This window comes from Delphinus delphis, chromosome 4 (assembly GCF_949987515.2).
Source record: "Delphinus delphis chromosome 4, mDelDel1.2, whole genome shotgun sequence".
Lineage (NCBI taxonomy): Eukaryota > Metazoa > Chordata > Mammalia > Artiodactyla > Delphinidae > Delphinus > Delphinus delphis.
The window spans coordinates 68,826,720-68,847,565 of record NC_082686.1 but is presented as its reverse complement, the minus strand read 5'-3'; the positions used below and the strand labels follow the sequence as shown (position 1 = coordinate 68,847,565).

The 20,846-nt window shown below is 50.1% G+C and overlaps 1 protein-coding gene across 4 annotated transcripts in view; it reads left to right on the top strand.

Annotated features, from left to right (window-relative positions):
- Positions 1 to 20,846, top strand: part of MYLK (myosin light chain kinase) — a 268,245-nt gene that overhangs the window by 217,764 nt on the left and 29,635 nt on the right. For all 4 annotated transcript variants that reach the window (XM_060010779.1, XM_060010776.1, XM_060010777.1 and 1 more), the window contains 6 exons: positions 1,290 to 1,340; positions 2,111 to 2,238; positions 4,211 to 4,364; positions 11,664 to 11,966; positions 19,605 to 19,637; positions 19,736 to 19,829. In XM_060010779.1, coding sequence (XP_059866762.1) covers positions 1,290 to 1,340; positions 2,111 to 2,238; positions 4,211 to 4,364; positions 11,664 to 11,966; positions 19,605 to 19,637; positions 19,736 to 19,829 — 763 coding nt within the window. The remainder of the gene's footprint in view (positions 1 to 1,289; positions 1,341 to 2,110; positions 2,239 to 4,210; positions 4,365 to 11,663; positions 11,967 to 19,604; positions 19,638 to 19,735; positions 19,830 to 20,846) is intronic.

The window sequence follows — 20,846 nt, the reverse complement described above, 5'->3', positions numbered from 1 at the left end:
ACATGTGGTATCCTCTATACCTCAATACCTCAGTATATATTTCCTAAAAACAAGGACAATCTATTATAAAACCACAGCTATTTGATATAGTGTGGTTAGGGAGGATCTCACTGGTTAAGCAGCTCTTTCCCATTTTTCATATTATAATTTACATACAGTAAAATTCACCCATTCTGTTGCACAGTTCTTGACAAATGCGTATAGTCCTGTAACTACCACCACGACCAAGATATGGTTTCTACACCTTAAAATATGTCCTGTGCCCCTTAGTAGTCAACCCCTCCCCACCCACCTTTTCTCTGTCCCTACAGTTTTGCCTTTTCTAAAATGTCCTACAAATAGAATTATACAGTACACAGCCTTTGAGTCTGACTTCTTTTAGCAGAAGAGAAAGATGAATCATTGAGATCCATTCATGTTGTGTATATCAGAAGTTTGTTCCTTTTTATCGATGAGTGGTATTTCCTTGTATGACTGTACCACAGTTCATTCATTCTCCAGTTGAAGGACATTTGGATAACTTCTAGTTTTTGGCAATCACAAATAAACCCACTACAAACATTCATATACAGGTGTCTGTGTGCATGTAGGTTTTCATTTCACTTGGGTAAGTACGTTAGATGACTTTTGAACAAAGTTCTGAAAGAAATATGAAAATAAGCTATGAAGATAGCTTGTTACATATTCGCCATATTGCTATTTAGACAAATGAATAGGTTAGTGTGGCAAAACTGGTCTGTCTGGGTCAGTTTTCTTATGTGAGTCATTTGGAGAATGGGGTGGGGTAAGAATGAAGGAGACCATTGGTTTGTTCATTCATTTGTTTGTTCATTCATTGATCCATTCAACAAACATTAAAAAAATAAAAGCCACGGTCCACAGTCTGTGACCCAAAGGAAGCCTGAGACCCTTGGATCCACACCAAGGACTAAATTTAGTCAGTTTATCTGACATAATTTCCCTTATGAGTTTCCTGAAAGGGTAAGAGAAGAGTTAGTGAGTTTGGGGTTATCATCATAGAAATGGACAATGGAAGCTTAAGCATTTTTCAGAGTTTTTATCTCCCTGGAGGCTCTGGGGACCCCTCCAGAGGCCCTGTTGAGAAGTGGTATTCAGTCGCTCATGAGGTTGTCCATGTGCGACTGCAAGGTCTCCAGAAAGACATATTCAAGGGAGGGCTCCATCTGGATGAGGGGCCAGTGGATCAGACTGTGCCCTCCTAGGATTCAGGAGCCTTGTAAAAAAAAATAATAATAACAGAAAATAACCTGTGAACTTCTTTGTTTCAGGTGATGCAACTGTGAAAAAGAAACCTGCCCCCAAGACACCTCCGAAGGCAGGTAATTGGTCACAGCAACATTTGCGGGCGAGGGAGTCATCTGCTTTGAGGGGTTTACCCTTTGCTCTGCTAGACTGACCACTGGGGATGTGGTCCCACCCCGCTCCCCGATTCAAGCTCTGCATTATTCAGGCTGAAATTTCCCCAAGAGTCCCTGTACACCTTGGTCCCCCACCCTCTTCCACTACTTGCCTTTTCTCCTGCTTCTCTGGTATGGACAGCATCACACGATACTGGTGACTTTCCCATCCCTGCTGTGAAATCCTGCTCACCTCTCTGTCCTCCAGTCTGCCCCTTACTGAGATAATCCACTTTGTGCTGTTTTCATGCTCTGCTCTGTATGTCCCTGTGATAGGAAGCCCTGTCTGTTTTCCATGGAAAGACATTTGAGGATGTGAACCATATTGAGCCTGTCAGCCAGGGTGACCTGGAGGTTAGAAGGCAAGATGCTTTGTAACTAATAAAGGAGTAAGGTCACAGATTCAAAAAATTAGGGTAAGGCACAAATTCCACAACAACCAACGAACGGAGAATCATGCCTTGTAAATTGTGTGGGTCACTTCTGAGGGAATCAGGATCAAGAGACCAGCAAACCTAGCAGATCCGTCAGCCCAGGTGTCTGAAGCAGTGGTCATTGCTCAGTCTTACCCTGAAGGTTCCGGAAGGTGAGAGAGGAGCAACAGACCAATGTGGCTGGCAGCGTCGAATGAGATTAGAATGTCTGAGGCTCCCTCCTCCTCGGAGCTCACTCTCTCCCTTGTCCTCCCCCAGCCGTGCCCCCTCAGATCATCCAGTTTCCTGAGGACCAAAAGGTGCGTGCAGGAGAGCCTGTGGAGCTGTTGGGTAAAGTGGCCGGCACCCAGCCCATCACCTGCACCTGGATGAAGTTCCGAAAGCAGGTCAGTAACAGAGGGCAGTGGCCCGAGAACAGCCCACACAAGTTCCAGAGCCGTCGTGGGCCGAAAGGGATGAGAAATGCTGTGATGAAGGGCAGCATCGCTGCTCATCACAGGGGCCTGAGAAATGGGAGAGCCCCTCACACCCCTGTCACCCACCCACCACATCTGAGCTCTTAATAACCTTTTCTTCTACATCTAGCAAGGACGCCTGTTTTGTAGACAATTTGTGTGATAGAGAAGAATATGAAGGAGAAAACAGAAACCACCTATGGCCCCCACCTGATTTGGGTATCTCTGTCTAGAATTCTACTTGGAGTCAGGAAAATCGAACCAGTGACCTAAATGACCTCTCAGACTCTAGAGCTTTCTGTGATTCTGTGCCAGCTCACTGAACCCTATCTGTGGCGACCACTTAAACTTACCGCATGCTGGAGAGATAAAAGCGCACCTGAGGATTTGAGTAGATCAGTTGTACGTTAAACAGAATTTTGGCTTACTGACCCAGAAATCTAACTTCCATTTATAACAACAGTCCTACAGGAAAGTGTTTGAATTTCCAAACAACCAGTTCCTTTTAGAGAAACTTGGGGAGCCTGGCCATTTTTCTGATCCCACGTTGGTAGTGTGTGCCCATGTGCCTGATGAGCAGGGGCCCCAGCCCGGCAGGCTGGCCCTGGATCAGGACCTCTACAGAAGGTGTGATGACTTCTTCTGAGCCCTCTGTTGCTCTATTTCCAACCCATTCAAATTGTCCTAAGGCCCAGAGGTGGGAGGCTAGTACTGGGGAAGAAAGAAGAGTTGGACTCAAAAGATGAAGAAGAGAAGCTGGCCTTATCCCAAAGCATGTTTGCTTGGGTTTTGTCTGGGCTAGTGGTGTCTGAAGTAAGATGGAATCTCAACCCTCTTCAGAGGCATTGAGCCAAGTCCCAGCTCCATCCAACAGAACTTTCTGTAGTGATGTAACTGTACCATGTCTGTTATCCAGTAGAGTAGCCACTAACCATATGTGGCTATTGAACACGTGAAGTGTGACTAGTGCAACTGAGGAACTGAATTTTATACTTCAGTTAATTAAAAATTGTTGTAACAGCTTTGTTGAGATATAATTCACACACCATAAAATGCATCCTTTTAAAGTGTACATATATTCACAAGGTTGGGCAACCATAACAATTTTCTGATTCCAGAACATTTTTATCACCTCGAAAAGAAACCCCAGACCCATTCGTAGTCATTTCTCCCCTTCCCCCAGACCCTGGCAATCTCCCACCTGCTTTCTGTCTCTTTGGATTTGCCTATTCTGGGCATTTCATATAAATGGAATCGTACAATATGTGTTCTTTTGTGTCTGGGTTTTTTCACTTAGCGTTACGTTTTCAGGGCACATCCATGATGTAACATGAACCAATATTTTATTCCTTTTTATGGCCAAATAACATTCCGTTTTCTGGATGTACCACATTTTGTTTATCTGTCCATCAGTTGATGGACATTTGGATGATTTGCCACTCAACTAAAATTTGAATAGCCACATCTGGCTGGTGACTGTGGTATTTGACGGCACAGAAGAGGTCAGAACCCACTGGGTGGGCTTTGTAAGTGACTTTGATCAAATCTGTTCTCCCACCATCCCATCCCAGAGCAGTGGAGGGGGCTGGAATGTGCCCTGTTTCCGGTCTGGAGCAGAGAGTGACAGCTCACTCCCGGCCACCAGACCCTGCTCAGTACCCTCCCTGCTTGTCCCAGATCTCGACCCTGTCAGGGCAGCTTGGCTCTAGATGCAGGAGAGGGGGAAGCTCAGAGTCTAGACCTTAGGGGGTCTTCCCCGCTTAGGGGGAAGCTCAGAGCCCAGACAAGACCAGCCCCACACAGCTCGGGCAGCTGTATCCACATCCCCAGGGGTGAGGATGGGTCGGAGCCCCCTTCCTTTCTGGCTCAAAGCCTCCAGTGCCTGCCCCACTCTCTGTCCCAGATCCAGGAGAGTGAGCACATCAAGGTGGAGAACAGTGAGAACGTCAGCAAGCTCACCATCCGGGCTGCACGCCAGGAGCACTGTGGCTGCTACACTCTGCTGGTGGAGAACAGGCTGGGCAGCAGGCAGGCCCAGGTCAACCTCACCGTTGTGGGTGAGTCTGGGGATGGGGCGTAGGGAAGGCGGGATGATGGACTTCCAGGCCTCATCTCCCGGGGCCGCTGCTTCAGCACGCGTTCCCTCTGCCCACAGGCTCCCTTTCTCCCCGCTCTCCCACTCCCTGCTCTCACACTGTTGCTGCCCTTCGTGCTTGTTGAGAATCCCAGACCTTGCACACACAGCATTTTCCTCGTCCTATGAATCCCCTCCCAGTTTCCCTTTCTAGCCAGACTCTGAGCTCTACCACTCCAACTCTCTCCAGCTAGCCCCTGTGACCCCTTCTCCCCCTGGTCCACTGCCTGCCCCCAACCCCAGTCCCCTCGCAAACCCTCACCTTGAATCAGTGCTGCCTTTCAACTTCACTGCCGCTCTGCCTGAGTTCAGGGCACGGCAGAGAGACCACATCAATCTGCAGACTCAGTGCTGGGCTCTGTCAATGTCCAGGCTCAGCCAGGGCGTCGGCGCTGGTCAGTGCCCGCTCCCATACCCTGAGACAGCCATTCCTCGAGACCCCCTACCCTGCAGGCCTTGGCCACTGGCCTCTCTGAGAAATAGGAGGCATCAGGCATGAACTTGCTTAGCTTGGTGGTCCCACACCTGCAGGCGTCTCTCTATCTGTCCCCGTGCTGACTCCACCCTCCAGGCTCTGGGTGTTGCCCACCTTTCTCCTGTGCTCCGGACCCCAGGCTCTTGAGGGCTCCAACCCCCGCCACCCCCATTCTCTTCAACTTCTCCCCAATTTCTCCCATAAATGTTGCCAGGACTCTCCCATCGTCGCCATGCGCACAGGCACGCATAACTCCTGCAGTATCTCGTCTCACTCTGGCCACCCTAGCATCTTTCTCCTGCTCTCTCTTCACAGCCAAACCCTCTGAAAGAGCCAGTCTCTCCTCTGAGTCTCCTTCTTCACCTCCCCGGCAACAATCTTCAACTCCCTGTAGCCTCACCCCCAGGCCCCATTAGTCTTCTGGGACTGCTCTTCTGAGGTCACCTTGCCCTCCTAATCCCCAATCCACTCCCTTTTTCTTATCTCCTACATCCCAGGATTGAGTTCAGAGTCTGTCTTCAGACTAATTGTCAAGGTCACTTTTTCCTCTCCATCTCAATCACTGTGTTTTTCATGCCCTGGTCAACTCTCTCTTGAAATATCAAACTAGCTTCCTAACTGGCCTCCTACTGTCCGTCATGCTCAGCCCACTGCCCCCCCCAACACACGTGGCAGGCGTTCAGGACAGCGAAGGAGCAGCAGATGGATAGCAGGCTGGTCCTAGAGCACTTTCGGGCCTTCATACGTGGTGCACACGAAAGCTTTTCACCTGGTGTTCTTTTTTTTTTTTAACATCTTTATTGGAGTATAATTGCTTTACAATGGTGTGTTAGTTTCTGCTGTATAACAAAGTGAATCAGCTATACATATACATATGTCCCCATATCTCTTCCCTCTTGCGTCTCCCTCCCTCCCACCCTTCCTATCCTACCCCTCTAGGTGGTCACAAACCACCGAGCTGATCTCCCTGTGCTATGCGGCTGCTTCCCACTAGCTATCTATTTTACGTTTGGGAGTGTATATATGTCTATGCCACTCTCTCACTTTGTCCCAGCTTACCCTTCCCCCTCACCGTGTCCTCAAGTCCATTCTCTAGTAGATCTGTGTCTTTATTCCTGTCCTGCCCCTAGGTTCTTCATGACCATTTTTTTTTTTTTAGATTCCATATATACGTGTTAGCATACGGTATTTGTTTTTCTCTTTCTGACTTACTTCACTCTGTATGACAGACTCTAGGTCCATCCACCTCACTACAAATAACTCAATTTCATTTCTTTCTATGGCTGAGGAATATTCCATTGTATATATGTGCCTCATCTTCTTTATCCATTCATCTGTCGATGGACACTTAGGTTGCTTCCATGTCCTGGCTATTGTAAATAGAGCTGCAGTGAACATTGTGGTACATGACTCATTTTGCGGTACGTGGGCCTCTCACTGTTGTGACCTCTCCCGCTGCGGAGCACAGGCTCCGGACACGCAGGCTCAGCGGCCATGGCTCATGGGCCCAGCCACAACGCGGCATGTGGGATCTTCCCGGACCGGGGCACAAACCCACGTCCCCTGCATCGGCAGGCAGACTCTCAACCACTGTGCCACCAAGGAAGCCCCATGGCTCATTTTGAATTATGGTTTTCTCAGGGTATATGCCCAGTAGTGGGATTGCTGGGTCGTATTGTAGTTCTATTTTTAGTTTTTTAAGGAACCTCCATCCTGTTCTCCATAGTGGCTGTATCAATTTACATTCCCACCAACAGTGCAAGAGGGTTCCCTTTTCTCCACACCCTGTCCAGAATTTATTGTTTCTAGATTTTTTGATGATGGCCATTCTGACTGGTGTGAGATGATATCTCATTGTAGTTTTGATTTGCATTTCTCTAATGATTAATGATGTTGAGCATCCTTTCATGTGTTTGTTGGCAATCTGTATATCTTCTTTGGAGAAATGTCTATTTAGGCCTTCTGCCCAGTTTCGGATTTCACCTGGTGTTCTTTGATCTGATCCCCTTTCTTTAGTTTCCTTAGGTCAGGAGTTTTATCTCTGGGAAGGCCAGTGGACCAGAGGCTCAGGGAATAGGTTTCTCATCTATAAAAGACAGGAGAGACCCTTGACCCCCTCACTCTCTGTGGTGACTCCTATTTTAATTGTCTCCTCCTGGAGTCAGGAACACTTTGCGGGGGGGGATTGGTGCTATTGATCCGGTTCGCCTTTCCACTTAGACCGGAACCTGAAGTATTGATTTGGTGCCACGCCCCGCCCATCGGCTGGTAGCAGTTTCCAGTTTTCCTTGGTGTTCTCTCTCATCTGCTCCTGCTGGGGGAACGTTAGGGTCAAGTCCATGGAACTGCCTTTCTGTGGCCAGCGCCCCCTGCCCCCACGCTCCCCACGGTGCCCCCCACTCCCCTCCCCCATCACCACCATACAGGCTGCAGTTGTGGCCTTTTATGGTTGAGTTTCTCATTCTCCTCGGCCGGTGCTGACAGGGCCATTGGCGTGGCTGTCCGCCAGCTGGCAGGAGCGGCATGTTAAATGCCGTCCTGGGAGGGGAATGGAATGGAGGGGAAGGGCTTTCTGTCTGCTTCCCCCTTGGAAAGCTAAGAATAGAATTGCTCAATAAAATGAGGACTCGCGTTGATGGGTACAGCAAATCCACATTCATTCAGAGCCTGGGGATTTAGAATCAGTCCAAAGTAAATCTGGATGAAGCCCAGGTTTACCTGCATGTCTCTAGCGACATCTGTGTATTATCTGATCAGGGTTGATTAAGTAGATGTAAAATGTAAATGAGATGAAACAGGAATTGTTTGGCCTACTCCAGACAGTTACAAGCACTTTGGAAGCACCCATTTGTAAGCCAGCTACATAAGGCCAGTTTAGCACAACTTCTACTAATTAGCGGTAAATGTCTCTTCTTGTATGTTTTTTAAAGTACCCCTGTCTTTTCAGATAGTCTCTGACTCCTATTTCTTTAAATGATGATAAAAATTAGCCTTTCCCTGGCCTTCCCTCGTGGTGCAGTGGTTAAGAACCCACCTGCCAACGCAGGGAACACAGGTTCGAGCCCTGGTCCGGGAAGATCCCACATGCCGCGGAGCAACTAAGCGCATGTGCCACAACTACTGAGCCTGTGCTCTAGAGCCCGCGAGCCACAACTACTGAGCTTGCACGCCACAACTACTGAAGCCCACGTGCCTAGAGCCCGTGCTCCACAACAAGAGAAGCTACCACAACGAGAAGTCCGCGCACCGCAAGGAAGAGTAGCCCCCCCTCGCCACAACTAGAGAAAAGCCCGCGCACAGCAGCGATGACCCAACACAGCCAAAAATAAAAAAATAAATACATAAATTCATTCAAAAAAATTAGTCTTTCCTTCAGTTACTTTAAATGAGTGATGTTTAGCTATTTTGAAGGCTAATTATTATTATATGTTAAGAGATAGTGCAGGGATTTGTGATGCGCAGAGGACCTCTGCCCACGAGTGGGCCTCCAGCCTCAGCCTCGGAGAGGTGAGGGAGGGGCCTCTCGGGCAGGAGAGAGCAGCTGGACCCAGATGAAGCCCTTCATGCGACTTGTCCAACACAAGAAAAACAGGCCACTCTGCGTATCTTTAAAGGAGAAAAACAAAGCAGAGAGGATCCCAGATACCCAGTAATCCCCCAATGCTCTCTGAGCTTGGAACTTGCATGATTTTTAAGGGCAGGAGATTTCTCATCGTAATGCTTGGCTTGGGCTTAAGCAAGATGCATTCTTGATCTTATTCAGCCTGATAGCTGGGAAAATAACAGGCCCCTGGAGTGAGGGTTCAGAGACCTTTTAAAATCTCCTCTTGGCTCCGTCACTGGCCAGCTGGGTATTCTTGGTAAGCAAAGTGCCTTGCCTAATCCCGAAGGGCCGGGATTACCCAGATAGATAACCTGGGGGCCCTTGCAGCCCTGCCATTCTCTAAAAGCTGCAGGTGGCTGCTGAGGTGCCAGTGGAGGGAGGACCAGGTGGGGTTAGGCCCAGTCACAGACCATCTTCAAACACACAGGCACGCAGGGACTGCCAGCGCAGTTACTCCAGAGAAGCAGCAGAGGTGAGAGCCTCCGTTTTCCCAGGAGTGAGAACATTTGCTGGAGAGAAAATCCTGGAACTGGTACCATCGGAGCCCCTTCCTTTAGACTCAGCGTTTCCCATTCTGCTAGTCAAGTCTCCAGGGAGCCACGAAAGAATTCCAAGGAAGCATGGAGCTCGGGGCCCCGGACACTGAGCCCGCCTGGCCTTTGCCAGGCCATGCCCAGGCTTCCCTCCCAGACTGAGTGCGTCTGTTTCTTTGGCCCTGAGAGCAGGCTGTTCTGAGGACGTCTATTCTGTCCTGAGGGTTTTCGTCCCCAGCTCATCCGGCCTCCATGTGGAGCGCCGTAGGTTGGAAAGAACAGAAAGCATCAGGCTCAGCCCGTGGCTCCCGGGGCAGGCATGCGGGTGGGGCCTCCTAATCTCCTATGACTTCAAACTTGCGTCTGTTCTGAACTCCTTAACATGGCATCAAATTCCTTGAAAGCATTGGGGTTTCACTTTGAATTAAAGCCACCCTCCCCAAACTTTGCATCTTCTCTCATGCTGCAGGCAGTGACATATGTCCTGTGTCAGTTCTCTCTCTTTTAGCCAAGAGACTAAATTTGGAACAGGGTAGGGGATTAATAGTACCTTTTCCAAAATACCCATTTCTCCAAGTTTTCTTTTCTTGACCAAAGCAGGAGGGGAGAATATCAGTCAGTGGAGTGTATCTGTATTCGTCATCTGAAACTACAGGACATTAAACGTGTCCAGTCGGTTTTCCAGGCATTTCCTTTGAGGGAGGGAGGCATGGAGTCTGTCCTTCATCTTTCTTTAGGCCTTTTGACTTCCTTAGCTGGGTCTTGAGAGGACTTGAACCACTTGCCTGTAAGAGAGTTTAGAATAATAAACATCTTAGCCAACACCAGAGATATTTCTAAAAAGACCAACATATCTTTCAGAACAAACAGTTTTTCTAAGAGAACATATTGAACAACCCGTGAAAGTGGTTCCATCATAGGAGGCCTCCAGCGTGACTGCCACCGGTGGGGAGTGGCTGTCACAGTCCCAGAGTCATTCTAGGGCGAGTCAGCCCAGGCTGGGGTTGCTGGGTATGGATGGCTTCCGGGCAGTGCGTTCTTGGCTGGATGTAGAAGCAGCAGGGCTTGGGGGAGGGGGGAAATGAGTATGTGTGTGTATATGTATATGTGGATGTGGATGTGTGTATAGGTATATATGTATGTGTTTGTGTGTGTGTGTGTATGTATGTATAGGTGTGTGTGTATGCATGGACACATACACAGGCAGAATGTTCTTTTTCTTCTCAATATGCTTAAGTCATTTGCAGGGATTTTCTTTGGCCTTCCTACCTTGCTGAGGGGAAGGAGAGTAGAAATCAAGTACTTTTACCTGGGTTTGCTTATTTGATGCTTGCAAAACCCCTAAGAGGTAGATATATATTAACCCCATTTTCCAAATGAAAAAGACAAACTTGTCCTGGAAGTTAAGGAATTAGCTGCAATTCACATAGCTTATAAATTCACAGAGCATAAAACATGGCTTTTAATTGCCAGTTTGGGGAGCTCTAGGACTCAGATTGTCTTGGAGGAGATGAAGGCTTAGTGAACACTGGTATCTGTAACTAAACCAACCACCTGCAGAGACTAAATCTGAAGAATCGAATTCTGTTCAGATGAACACCTGCCAAAAATCAGCAGAACTAAAGAACCGCATTAATGAACACACTGACTACCGTGATTTGCCTTGAAGTTGGCAGTGTTACTGGTTCTTAGCATTACTGGTCTGAATGGGAAGGCGGCCAGACAAAGGGCCGCTCCCAGTTTGTGTCCTCAGCTCATTTTCTGGCCCTCAGTCAGGGATGATTGTGATTTGCTACGGTGGTTCGCTTTGAAATTCTCTATCTCATTTTATACCAGTCCTAGGAGGATGACAGAGAGAGGGTAGGAGTAATTTTTTATATATTATAAAGTTAGAAATAAACTTCTGCAATAATGATGACAGTAAAGGCTACTCAAACAAGACGCTTTTCTAAGAACATCTCACAACAACCTTGTGATCCAGTGCTATTATCATGCACGTTTTACAGACGAGGAAACTGTGGCACAGAGGGGTTAACAAGTAATGAATGAAGACAGAGCTGTATTCAAAGCCAGTGTGTGACTTCAGAGCTCACTGTGCTGTACTGACTCCCAGCGGGGCAGGTGTTTCCCAGGTCCTAGAGAAAGTGGAGACTGACCCCTGGTTATGTCACAGGTCACTGACCTCAGGCCTGAAGGAGACACACACAGACACACACACACACACACACACACACACACACACACACACACACTGAACTCTCTCTCAAAGCATATTTTTGATGGGAAGCAGTCCACGCCTCCTGGGCAGCTTCCTAGGTCTGTTTACACAGAGAAATATGTTTTTGACTTGGGCAAAGCACAGGAAACCATGATGTGTAGACTGGAAACTAACCAAAAAAGAGGTTTTTTCTGAGCAAATCGGTATTTGTGGGGCTTTCCACATAGGCAGGTATGTACCTAGGTGTGGCCGTGTGGATGAGGGAAGGAGAGCCAGGACCAGGGATCGCAGCTCCTGTTCTCCAGGCTTCTCCCTCATGACAGAGCCAATTAAAGAACTTCTCGCCCTGCAGTCCTGCAGAGTTGGGTGATGTTGTGCTTCTCTCTCCCCAGACAAGCCGGACCCCCCGGCCGGCACGCCTTGTGCCTCTGACATTCGCAGCTCCTCGCTGACCCTGTCCTGGTACGGCTCCTCGTACGATGGGGGCAGTGCCGTACAGTCCTACAGCGTCGAGATCTGGGACTCGGCGGACAAGAAGTGGAAGGAACTAGCCACATGCCGCAGCACCTCTTTTAACATCCACGACCTGCTGCCTGACCGAGAGTATAAATTCCGTGTGCGCGCAATCAACGTCTATGGAACCAGTGAGCCGAGCCAGGAGTCTGAACTCACAGTGGTGGGAGAGAAACCTGAGGGTAGGCTGCCTTCCTTTCATCCCCGGCTTGCGATAAATGTGCATGACTTACCTTGTGTGTATAGAAGGCTGAACTGAGGTGGGTACAAGGGAACTGACAGGACATCACTGATGGCTGGCAGAGTCTTTTGGAATCTTGATTTCCAATGTTGTGATACTGATCTATACTCTAAAAGAGGTACCTATGATCCTTCAAAAAATACTGAACCACCGGTTTTGGTACACTCCCAGCAGGGCCGATGGTGTGTTAATCAGAAGCACAGTCCTGGGAAGCGGGAGCTCAGGTAGACCTATAGTTTCAACGTCTTGCCCTACCCGCTCATCCAGCTCCCTCCTCTCTTGCACTCATATTTGAGGGTGAACTCAGTGTCAGGGAAGACCGATAAGATTGGGAGCATAAAATCTGACAAGGAGGACAGCTAACTATAATGAGATGGGCTGCATCCTATTAGACCAGTATAAACAAATTGCGGAGACATAGCAGAAAGCATGAATAATTTTGCCATGAAGGTTGGGAAAGACTTCCTAGACGTAATACGTATGCTGAGTCTTGGGAAAAGGAATAGGATTCCAAGAGGTAGGGCAGATTGGGAGAGGCATTCCTCACAGAGGAAACAGTGTGAGCAAAGGTACAAAGTGGTAGAAATGCATGGCATTTGGAGACTCGTGTGTGTGGCCAGGGCATATGCTGTGTGAGATAGAACAGGAGGAAGCAACACGAAAAGGAGAGTGTGGGTAAAATCGTGAGTTCATCAAAGGTTTTCAGGCAGGGGCTTGATGCAATTAGATCTGTGTTTTTAGAAAGAGAGTTAGAGGAAGAATAGACCTTTGGAACCCAAGGGGTGGTCTGGACCACTAGTCTTGGGATCCTGGGAGCCTGTTAGAAATGCAGACTCTCTGCCCCCCACTTCCCTAGTCCCTTCTGAACCTTCATTTTAACATTATCCACCCTCACCCCCCATGGATTCATATACACTTGAAAGTTTGAGAAGCACTGAAGTGGACTAGGGGGATGAGATTGGAGTCAGTGAAATACCGGTTGAGCCCCTGTGGTGTAGTCCGGGAGAGGTATAGTAAGGCTCCTTAGGAGGTGGAATTGACCATTCCTGATGACTTCTGGGGCAGAGAATTCAAGGGAAAAGTTAGAAGAGTCTAAGATTACTCCCAGGTCCCAGCTTGGGCAACTAAAGACAAGTTCAAGAGCCATTTAGAGGTTGATTATTATGATTCATGGTGGCTAACATATATTAAACACTTGCTGTATGCTAACCATACATTAAGCACTTTATGTGCATTATGTCACGCATCTAACTCAACGAAGTAGATACTGTCATTACCCCCACTTTACAGATAGGGGAACTGAGGTTTAGAGGGGTGAAACTAGTTGCCCAAGGTCACAGAGCTTGGAAATGGTGTGTTGAAGCTTGAACTCAGAGCTGTCTGACCCTGAGCCTGAGCTCCGTTGGTTAAACTAATGGAGGAGGCCAGGCTGCCTCCCAATGACTTGGAGGTTAGATAGCAGGGAGTCCCAGAGAAGGTGGAAGTTCTGGCTTTGGTCCTGTTGAGTTGAGGTGTCTGAGGGATATCCATGGGGAGGTGTCTTCAGACTGTTGGATGGTTGAATCCAGAGCTCAGGAGAAAGGTTTAAGCTCGAGCTACAGGTTTGGGGCAGGGGGGTCTTCACTATTTAATTGGTAATTGAAGCCATGGGCATCAGTAAGTTCACGGAGAGGGGGGTAAAGAAAGTCTACACTGGTACAGAAATGAAGGAGCCTGCACGACCAGGAGAAAGGACTGAGAGGGGAGAGAACCAAGGGGAGGCTGGAGCTGTGTTGCAGAAACATGGAAGCAGCGAGTGGCAAAGAGGAAAGAGATGAGGATGCAAGATCTTTGGAATCAGCCCTTTGATAAGCCGTGATCTTTGAGAGCAAAGTCCATAGCGTTTCCACAGGGTCGAGAATGGTTGGCCTGGGAACCTAAGGAATAAATGGAAGAAGGAGAGGCCAGGAGTATGGAACGTTACTTCAAGAAGTTTCATGTGAAAAGAAGAAAACGAGCGCTGTGAATTTAAGATGGAGGCAAGGGGGCAGGGAGGAAGGTGGAGGGAAAACAAGTGAAAGACTTCTAGGAGAAGAGAGAGCTGTAAGATGTGAGGTAGAGAGAAGACTAAAGGACCTGGACAGGGCGCAGGTCCTGAAATCACCATATAGCCAGAGGCATCATACGTATGGAAACTGTCATTACAGTTTGATACCCCTCTTTAGTTTCAAAATTTAGGCATAAAACAGATATTAAACTTTACTTTCAAATTAAATGAGGGCTCCAGAAAGAAAGTTTGGAGATTGCCAGTGGAAAACACACCAAATTTATAATTCTGCCTGTGCAGCCCTGTCTTGGGGGCCTTTGCCCAGGGAGCCCTAGAGATCCCCCAGAGGGCAGGTCTCTCTGAGAGCCACAGTGTGCTGTGGCGGCGTGGATCGTGGAGCCCGGCCCGAGAGAGCCCTGCCAGACCTCTTTGCAGTTTCATGGGGCTCCTGCCCACCAGCCGCTCACAGATGTCTTCTGGGAGAAGCAGTAACAAAACTGTCATCGGCCGCCCTTTGACATGAGCAGAATGGGAAGCAGACTGGTTCGAGTGGGCGTGCCAGGAGAGGCAGCCAGGTTCCAGTCTGCATGTTTTTAGCATATTACTTTGTCCAAGAAGATGACTCCCAACCTCCTAGAAAAGTGATAGAAAAGGGGTAACGTGGCAGTGAGATGTGCATTAGCTGGAAGGGAAAACTTCCAGGTCTTTTAGGGCATGTACCAGGAGAGACTGTAGAATACCTGTTGAGCCCCACACAGAGGACCAGAGGCCACAGGAGCTGCGCGTGTGGCTCTTAGGAGGCCAGGACAGCAGCTTCCAGGGCTGTGAGGACGGTCTGTGGGGAGGAGGGGCTGGGACCACTTGGGTCCAGGCAGGTGGCCTCTCCCTTCTTGCCTGAGGCCAGCTGAACCCCCTTCTGTGGTCCTCAGATTCTCTTCCTGGGGCCCGTCCTGGCAGGAAGCAGACAAAGGGAAATGTTGAAATTGCCTGCAATCCAGAGGAGGGGTCCAGGCCACCCAGGGCTTCCAGGCTGGAAGATGCTCCCACCCCCAGGTCCAGCTGGCTTGTCCCTGATGGGAGGGGGAAGGGGCAGAACAGCACAGAACATCCTCTGAGGGGCAGAGGATGAAGGGGGGGATGGGAGGGTGAGGGTAAGGGGGTGTGGCTTCCAAGTGAAGCTCTGTGGACGGCTCAGAAGCCTGTCAGTTATAGCCTGGGTTGATCATCTCTCTCCTCTTTAAAAGTGCAATGGCTCTCAGAGAAGTGGAGGGTGTGTGTGTGTGTGCACATGTGTAGAAGAGGGATGTGATTATAGTAGCTCATTTCTGTGAGCCCGTGGGGTCTGGTGGTCATAAAAAGTCAGTGCCAATCAACCCTCCTCCCTCTAAGCACAGCTAATGTTGGCTCTCACCTTCCCACTGCTACCACGGCCCCTCCAGCCTCTGCCTCAGCAACTTCAGTTTTGGGCTTCATCCGGACCTCTCAGTTCCATCCCCGCCCTCACTCTGCATTCACTCACTCAGTGTGTCCAGTGCCCCTCCTGTGTTCCAGGTGCTGCAGGGGCTCTAGGGATACGGTGGAGGCCACAGCATAGCATGCAGGTCTCCACCCAGCTCTGTGGCCTCCTTATGCCAGAGCCCCCCACCCCGCTAAGTCTAGGACCCGTAACCTGACAGCACCCCTCCTCGTCTTCCCAAACCTGAGTAAACGAGCACCTCCCCTTCCCCCTCCCACCCAACGCAGCCGCTCTCTCCCATCCCAACCAGGTCTGGATCTCCACTCCCACCATACTCAACTCTAACTCTGAAATCCGCTCCGTCCTTGCTCCTAATCCTAATTTGTTCTAGTCTGTATAGTTGTTAGCAAACAGCTGTGATAGAGGCTGCTTGCAGAGTGGGGTAGAGATGCAGAGCCCCCAGAGAAGCAGCGGAAATCAAACGCTCACCCTGAGCTGCCGCGGCTGCCCTCTCCGGGGCGCGGGCGCCCTCTAGTGCCCGCTGGGCGCCCAGCAGCCCTCCGCCGTGCAAAGGGACCGCTCTGTCCAGGGAGCCGGCTAGACACGTGCCACGTGAGGGCCAGAGCACTCAGCCGGCCCTCCCCGAAACACCACTCCAGGGGGATGGTGTCATCTGCCTGCAGAAATATCTTTGAACCATCTTCCAAATAGTTCTTCCACTTAGCTCTTGGATCTCACAGCTCTTTCTGAGTGGATTTTTAAAAAAGTATCTCGTTGAAGTCCCTTCTACTGCAGTTTAGCTCCTTCCTGAACGGAAAGATGGACACCATGTGGCCACCTCTCTCATTACTACCTCTTTATGCTCAGAGAGCTTGGCTAATTGAATTGTGGCCTTTCCCCCACGCCTCTGGGGTTCCTCCTCTCATGGCCATTTCCTTTCCAAATAGAGTGGAGACAGGACGAGAAGGAAAAGGAGGAAGGGAAATGTCTCAGCCTGGAGCCTTGGTCCGAGTTCCACACAGAGGAAGGGTTGCTGTGTAACAGTGAGCCAGAGACCGGGGCCTGGGTTCCCTGAGATTGAGCTGGACCCCACAGCCTTGGTACCAGGAAAGCACGCTGCATCTTGACTGCTAAGGAGAGAGGCAGGAGTTGAGGGTAGGTGTGGTATTTGAGAGGAGGGCAAGAAGGCTAGCTCCATCTCTAACTGGTGTCAGAGAGATGGGGAGAGGCCAGTTCTAGAACTGCATGCCCTTTCAGGGCCACCTGGAAGATGCCTCCGGGAAACAGGTCATCGGAAAGCCCCTCATGGGCTCACAGCGCTGCTTCTGTTCCTTCACGAGGAGAGGACAGACGGTTCCTCCTAGAGATTCCAGGCCAGGAGAGCCTGTCTCTCTGTACTCTCTCATCCTGTTGCTCATTCTACACCAGGATATGTGGCATGGGGACAAAAAGGTCAGGAGAGGTCAAACCACTGTCTCAGCTAGGGCACCACGGATCAGGACGACGGGGCCTCCCTGCCACTAAATGTGGGTATTATCATTAATGTTTTGTCTCTAAGGCCCCATGCAGTGACTGGCATCCACAAGTGCTCAGTTAGTGATTGTTGAATTGACTTGAATCTCTCGCTTTCCTTAAATCCCCGTCTGACATACCATTGTTGAACTAACCTAAACATCTCTTGAACCTATTTATCGTTCTTCCGGTGGCTCTTGAGATGTGATTTCCAGATGCCTGCAGCGTTCCTCCTATGTGAGGTATAACGCTAAACTGTTCTCCCACGTTATAGTATTCATGAGTTGGTGAAAGTTCATAACCCTAATCTCACCCTTGGCTATTGTGATTTTTTTGTTTTTTATCACGTCTGCTTTAGGCTTCTTTCCCAACCAGAGAGGCCTAACCTTTTCTGATCATCTTCACATGGCAGCTCTTCCTTTCAATGGCCCACGCCTCCTCCAGCTCCACTGAGACTTTATCAGTGCCAACAGCCAGGGTTCTAGGATCACATGACCCCAGGCTCTACCAAGGGCAGAGTAATAACACCTGTTTGCAGCCGGTGCACACGTCCCCAGTGACAGCATTCTGTTGGCCAGAGCAGTTGCTTGAGGAATGGGGCTCCCACTTTTGGTTCTAACTAGATACCCTAGGGCTTGTCATGCTGAAAGTCTGAATGATTCAGTTCTCCCTGAACACATGACTCCATTACTACCTTCCAGGTGTGTTGCTCTCAAGTACATTTTGGTCATCTGTGAATTTGACAGTGTCACTGTCAACTCTCAAATCTGTGATTTAGAAGACTTGATCAGTTATACTCACATCCCGACAGTATCTGTGAACCCCACCACTAATCTGAGAGTCCCCATCGACCTTATCCTTTTTTTATTTTTCCATGGCATTTTCCTTTCTGTGACAAATATTCCTCCCAATCCCACTTGTGTTGGTTTTTTAAAATTAAACTTCATCAACAGCATTTTAAGAACTCTAAACAAATCATAGCCTCTCTTGTTCCCGGTCACATGCTTATAAACTCTCTCAAAACTCTTTTCCAGCAAGGGGTACTTATCTTGCATGGGAACTGTGTGACTTCTCTCAGGTTGCCTGCTTAGCTTTCAGTCATTTGTTCTGCCCTCAGCCTAACAGAGAGACTCACTGTCTACAGTTTCAAGCTGCACCTGGTCCCCGACCCACGCCTTCACCGCCAGCATTCCACTTGCGAAGCACACAGAGCTGGGCCCGCTCCCACACAAGCCCTCCTTTCTGGGCAGTGTCTGACCAACCCCTCGGCCCCGTCTGCCCTGGCCTTCCTTCCATCTGCCGTCCCTTTCCTGTCCTCAGTCTTGCTCTGCTGGGAGCTTCAGCAAATCACACCCTTTCCCCCAGTGGTTCGCACACACAAACACACACACACTTTAGAGATCCTTGGCCTCCCTCTCTGGCTTCCTCAGGTCTTTCGACCTCTTCAGGAAGCCTCCCTTGGTTCCCGCTGTCAGACGGGACACAGCCCCACACCATGGCCGAGTAGCACCTAGCACATCGCAAAGCATGGCGTCCGGGGCTAGCCAAGGACCCGAGAACCACCTAGAAGTACAGTGCTTTCCTTTTACAGATGAGGAAACTGAGGCCCCGGAAGGGAAGGGCACTTGGCGAAGGTCAAGAAGCCACAGTGGCTCTTTAGGGACTAATTATACCAAAGCAAAGGAAAGCCTGGACTTCAGAAGTGGGTGTATTCCTCTGGCCACCAGCCTGTCCCCTCACGACCCCCCATCCACGACTGAAACATCTGTGAACGGCCAGGGTGGGCTGCTCATGTCCCTCCTTGCCATACCCATAAACACCTGCTGGCTTCCTGCATGACGTCACCCACCTCCTCACTGTGTTCCATCATTTCTTTTAAGACACAACTCAAGGGCTCCTTCTTCCTAGGGCTCTTCCAAGGGCTCCTTCTTCCTAGACTAATTGCTCTGACTTTGTACTTGCCCCACTTGTGTCACCTTTCTCCATGGTCTACTCAGTTTGTACTGCGATATTTGTGCTTGATTATATAACACTCGTAATGGATATTTCAAGGATATGTGTTTTTGCCTCTCCAACGAAATTATATATAAGCTCCAAGAAAGGAGGAGAGATCATGCCATCTGTATTTTGTTTTGTACACCCATGATCACTGGCACAATAACTGGTACCTAGCTGGAATTCCAGAAAGAGTTCTCAGCAAATGGATAAATGGATCTGACACTAGTAGCAATTATAAGTTGCCGACTTTTGAGCCGGAGCAGAAAGGGACTGTCGTAGTTGTGTGTAGGTTCTGAAAGTCAGAGAGACTAGAAAAGATGTGAAGAAGGGCATGTCTAGGGGACCTCAAGGCTAGAGGGGGGTGGATGGAGGGGAGAGCTGGCAGAGGAGGGGCTGGGTGAGGATCAGCGCCTGCCGGTGTATACGTGGCCCTGTTGCAGCGTGGACCCACTGACCCCGTGGTGGTGCCCAGAGCTCTGGGCTTAGTGGTCTTGTGCCTGGGAAGGCTGAAGTCCGACAGGGCCCCCGGCATGCTTTGCTCTCGGTGGGCCTTCGTTACTAATCACCCACGCCCTCTCTCCCCCTAGAGCCGAAGGATGAAGTGGAGGTGTCAGATGATGGTGAGTGCTGGCCCCCGTCCTCGGGAAGACTCGAGGGGTAGAGCGGGGGTGGGTGAGGGGTCTGATGACTCACACTCACCCCGACCCCCACCCTGCAGATGAAAAGGAGCCCGAGGTCGATTATCGGACCGTCGTGGTCAATACTGACCAGAAAGTGTCTGACTTCTATGACATCGAAGAGAGACTAGGATCGTAAGTGGAGTGGGAAGCACCCTTCCGGAGCCCAGGGTGAGGGTGGCGCAGGCCCCGAGGTTAAGTTCCCTGCTTCCTCTTCCTGTCCTTCCCTGGGTCCTGCCAACTCCCCAGACTGAGGTTCCTGCAGAACCGGGAGGGCTTGACCTGTTGGCACCCGTGAAAGCATCACCCGGCCAGGGCTCTCTTAGGAGCTGCTGTGCCCCGGGATCCCTCCGCAAGCTTGAGCAGGCCCGTCCCCCTCTGCAATCCACCCCTCACATAGGACATAACCCAGGGCAGCGGGTCTGGCCCGGCCCGTCCTTAGGATCCCTTCCCTTTGATCCGTGCTCGCCGTTCAGCAGTTCTAGCTCTAGTGCTTCAGGAGAACGCGCCCCCTTGACATGTACCTCCTGTCATCACCCCTCGCTTTGTGAACTCAGGCCACAGTCTCTGCTGAGGCTCTTCCCTGGGCTGCAGAGACACCAGTGGACTCAGACCACAACCCTGGGCCCTCGGCACAGCCAGGCTGTGCCCACCAGCAGCAGCACCCAGGGCTGCCTGTCGCCCACTATCCCTGGAGGAGGAGGGGAGGTGGAAGAGAGAGGAATGGGGCTCAGCTCTTTATTTCCGGAGGGTTTCTGTCCAATAAAGGAGTGACACCAACCTCATCGCAGTCCTGAAGAACGAGGACCCTGCTCTGGGGCGGGAGTGGTGTCAGCGGAATGCCACCACTGCCATCCCTACAGTGGGAAGCAGGGGCCTTGCTAGGCTGTCTCCAGGCCCCCGGTACTGGAAAGCCGTGGAAGGAAGGCAACCACTCTGAAATTCCCGGTACCTGGGGAGGACTTCCCCAACCTGACGTCACGGGTCCTTTCGCGGGGGAAAGGGAAGGAAGTCTGTCGCCAAGATTGAGGCCTCAGCCCAAGGAGATGACAGTCCTGAAAGAACAGCAAGACTGGACAGGGTTAGGGCAGGGTTGGGGGCCAGACCCGGGCTGACATTGACAAGTGATGGAGAGTAGGTTTACGGCATCCG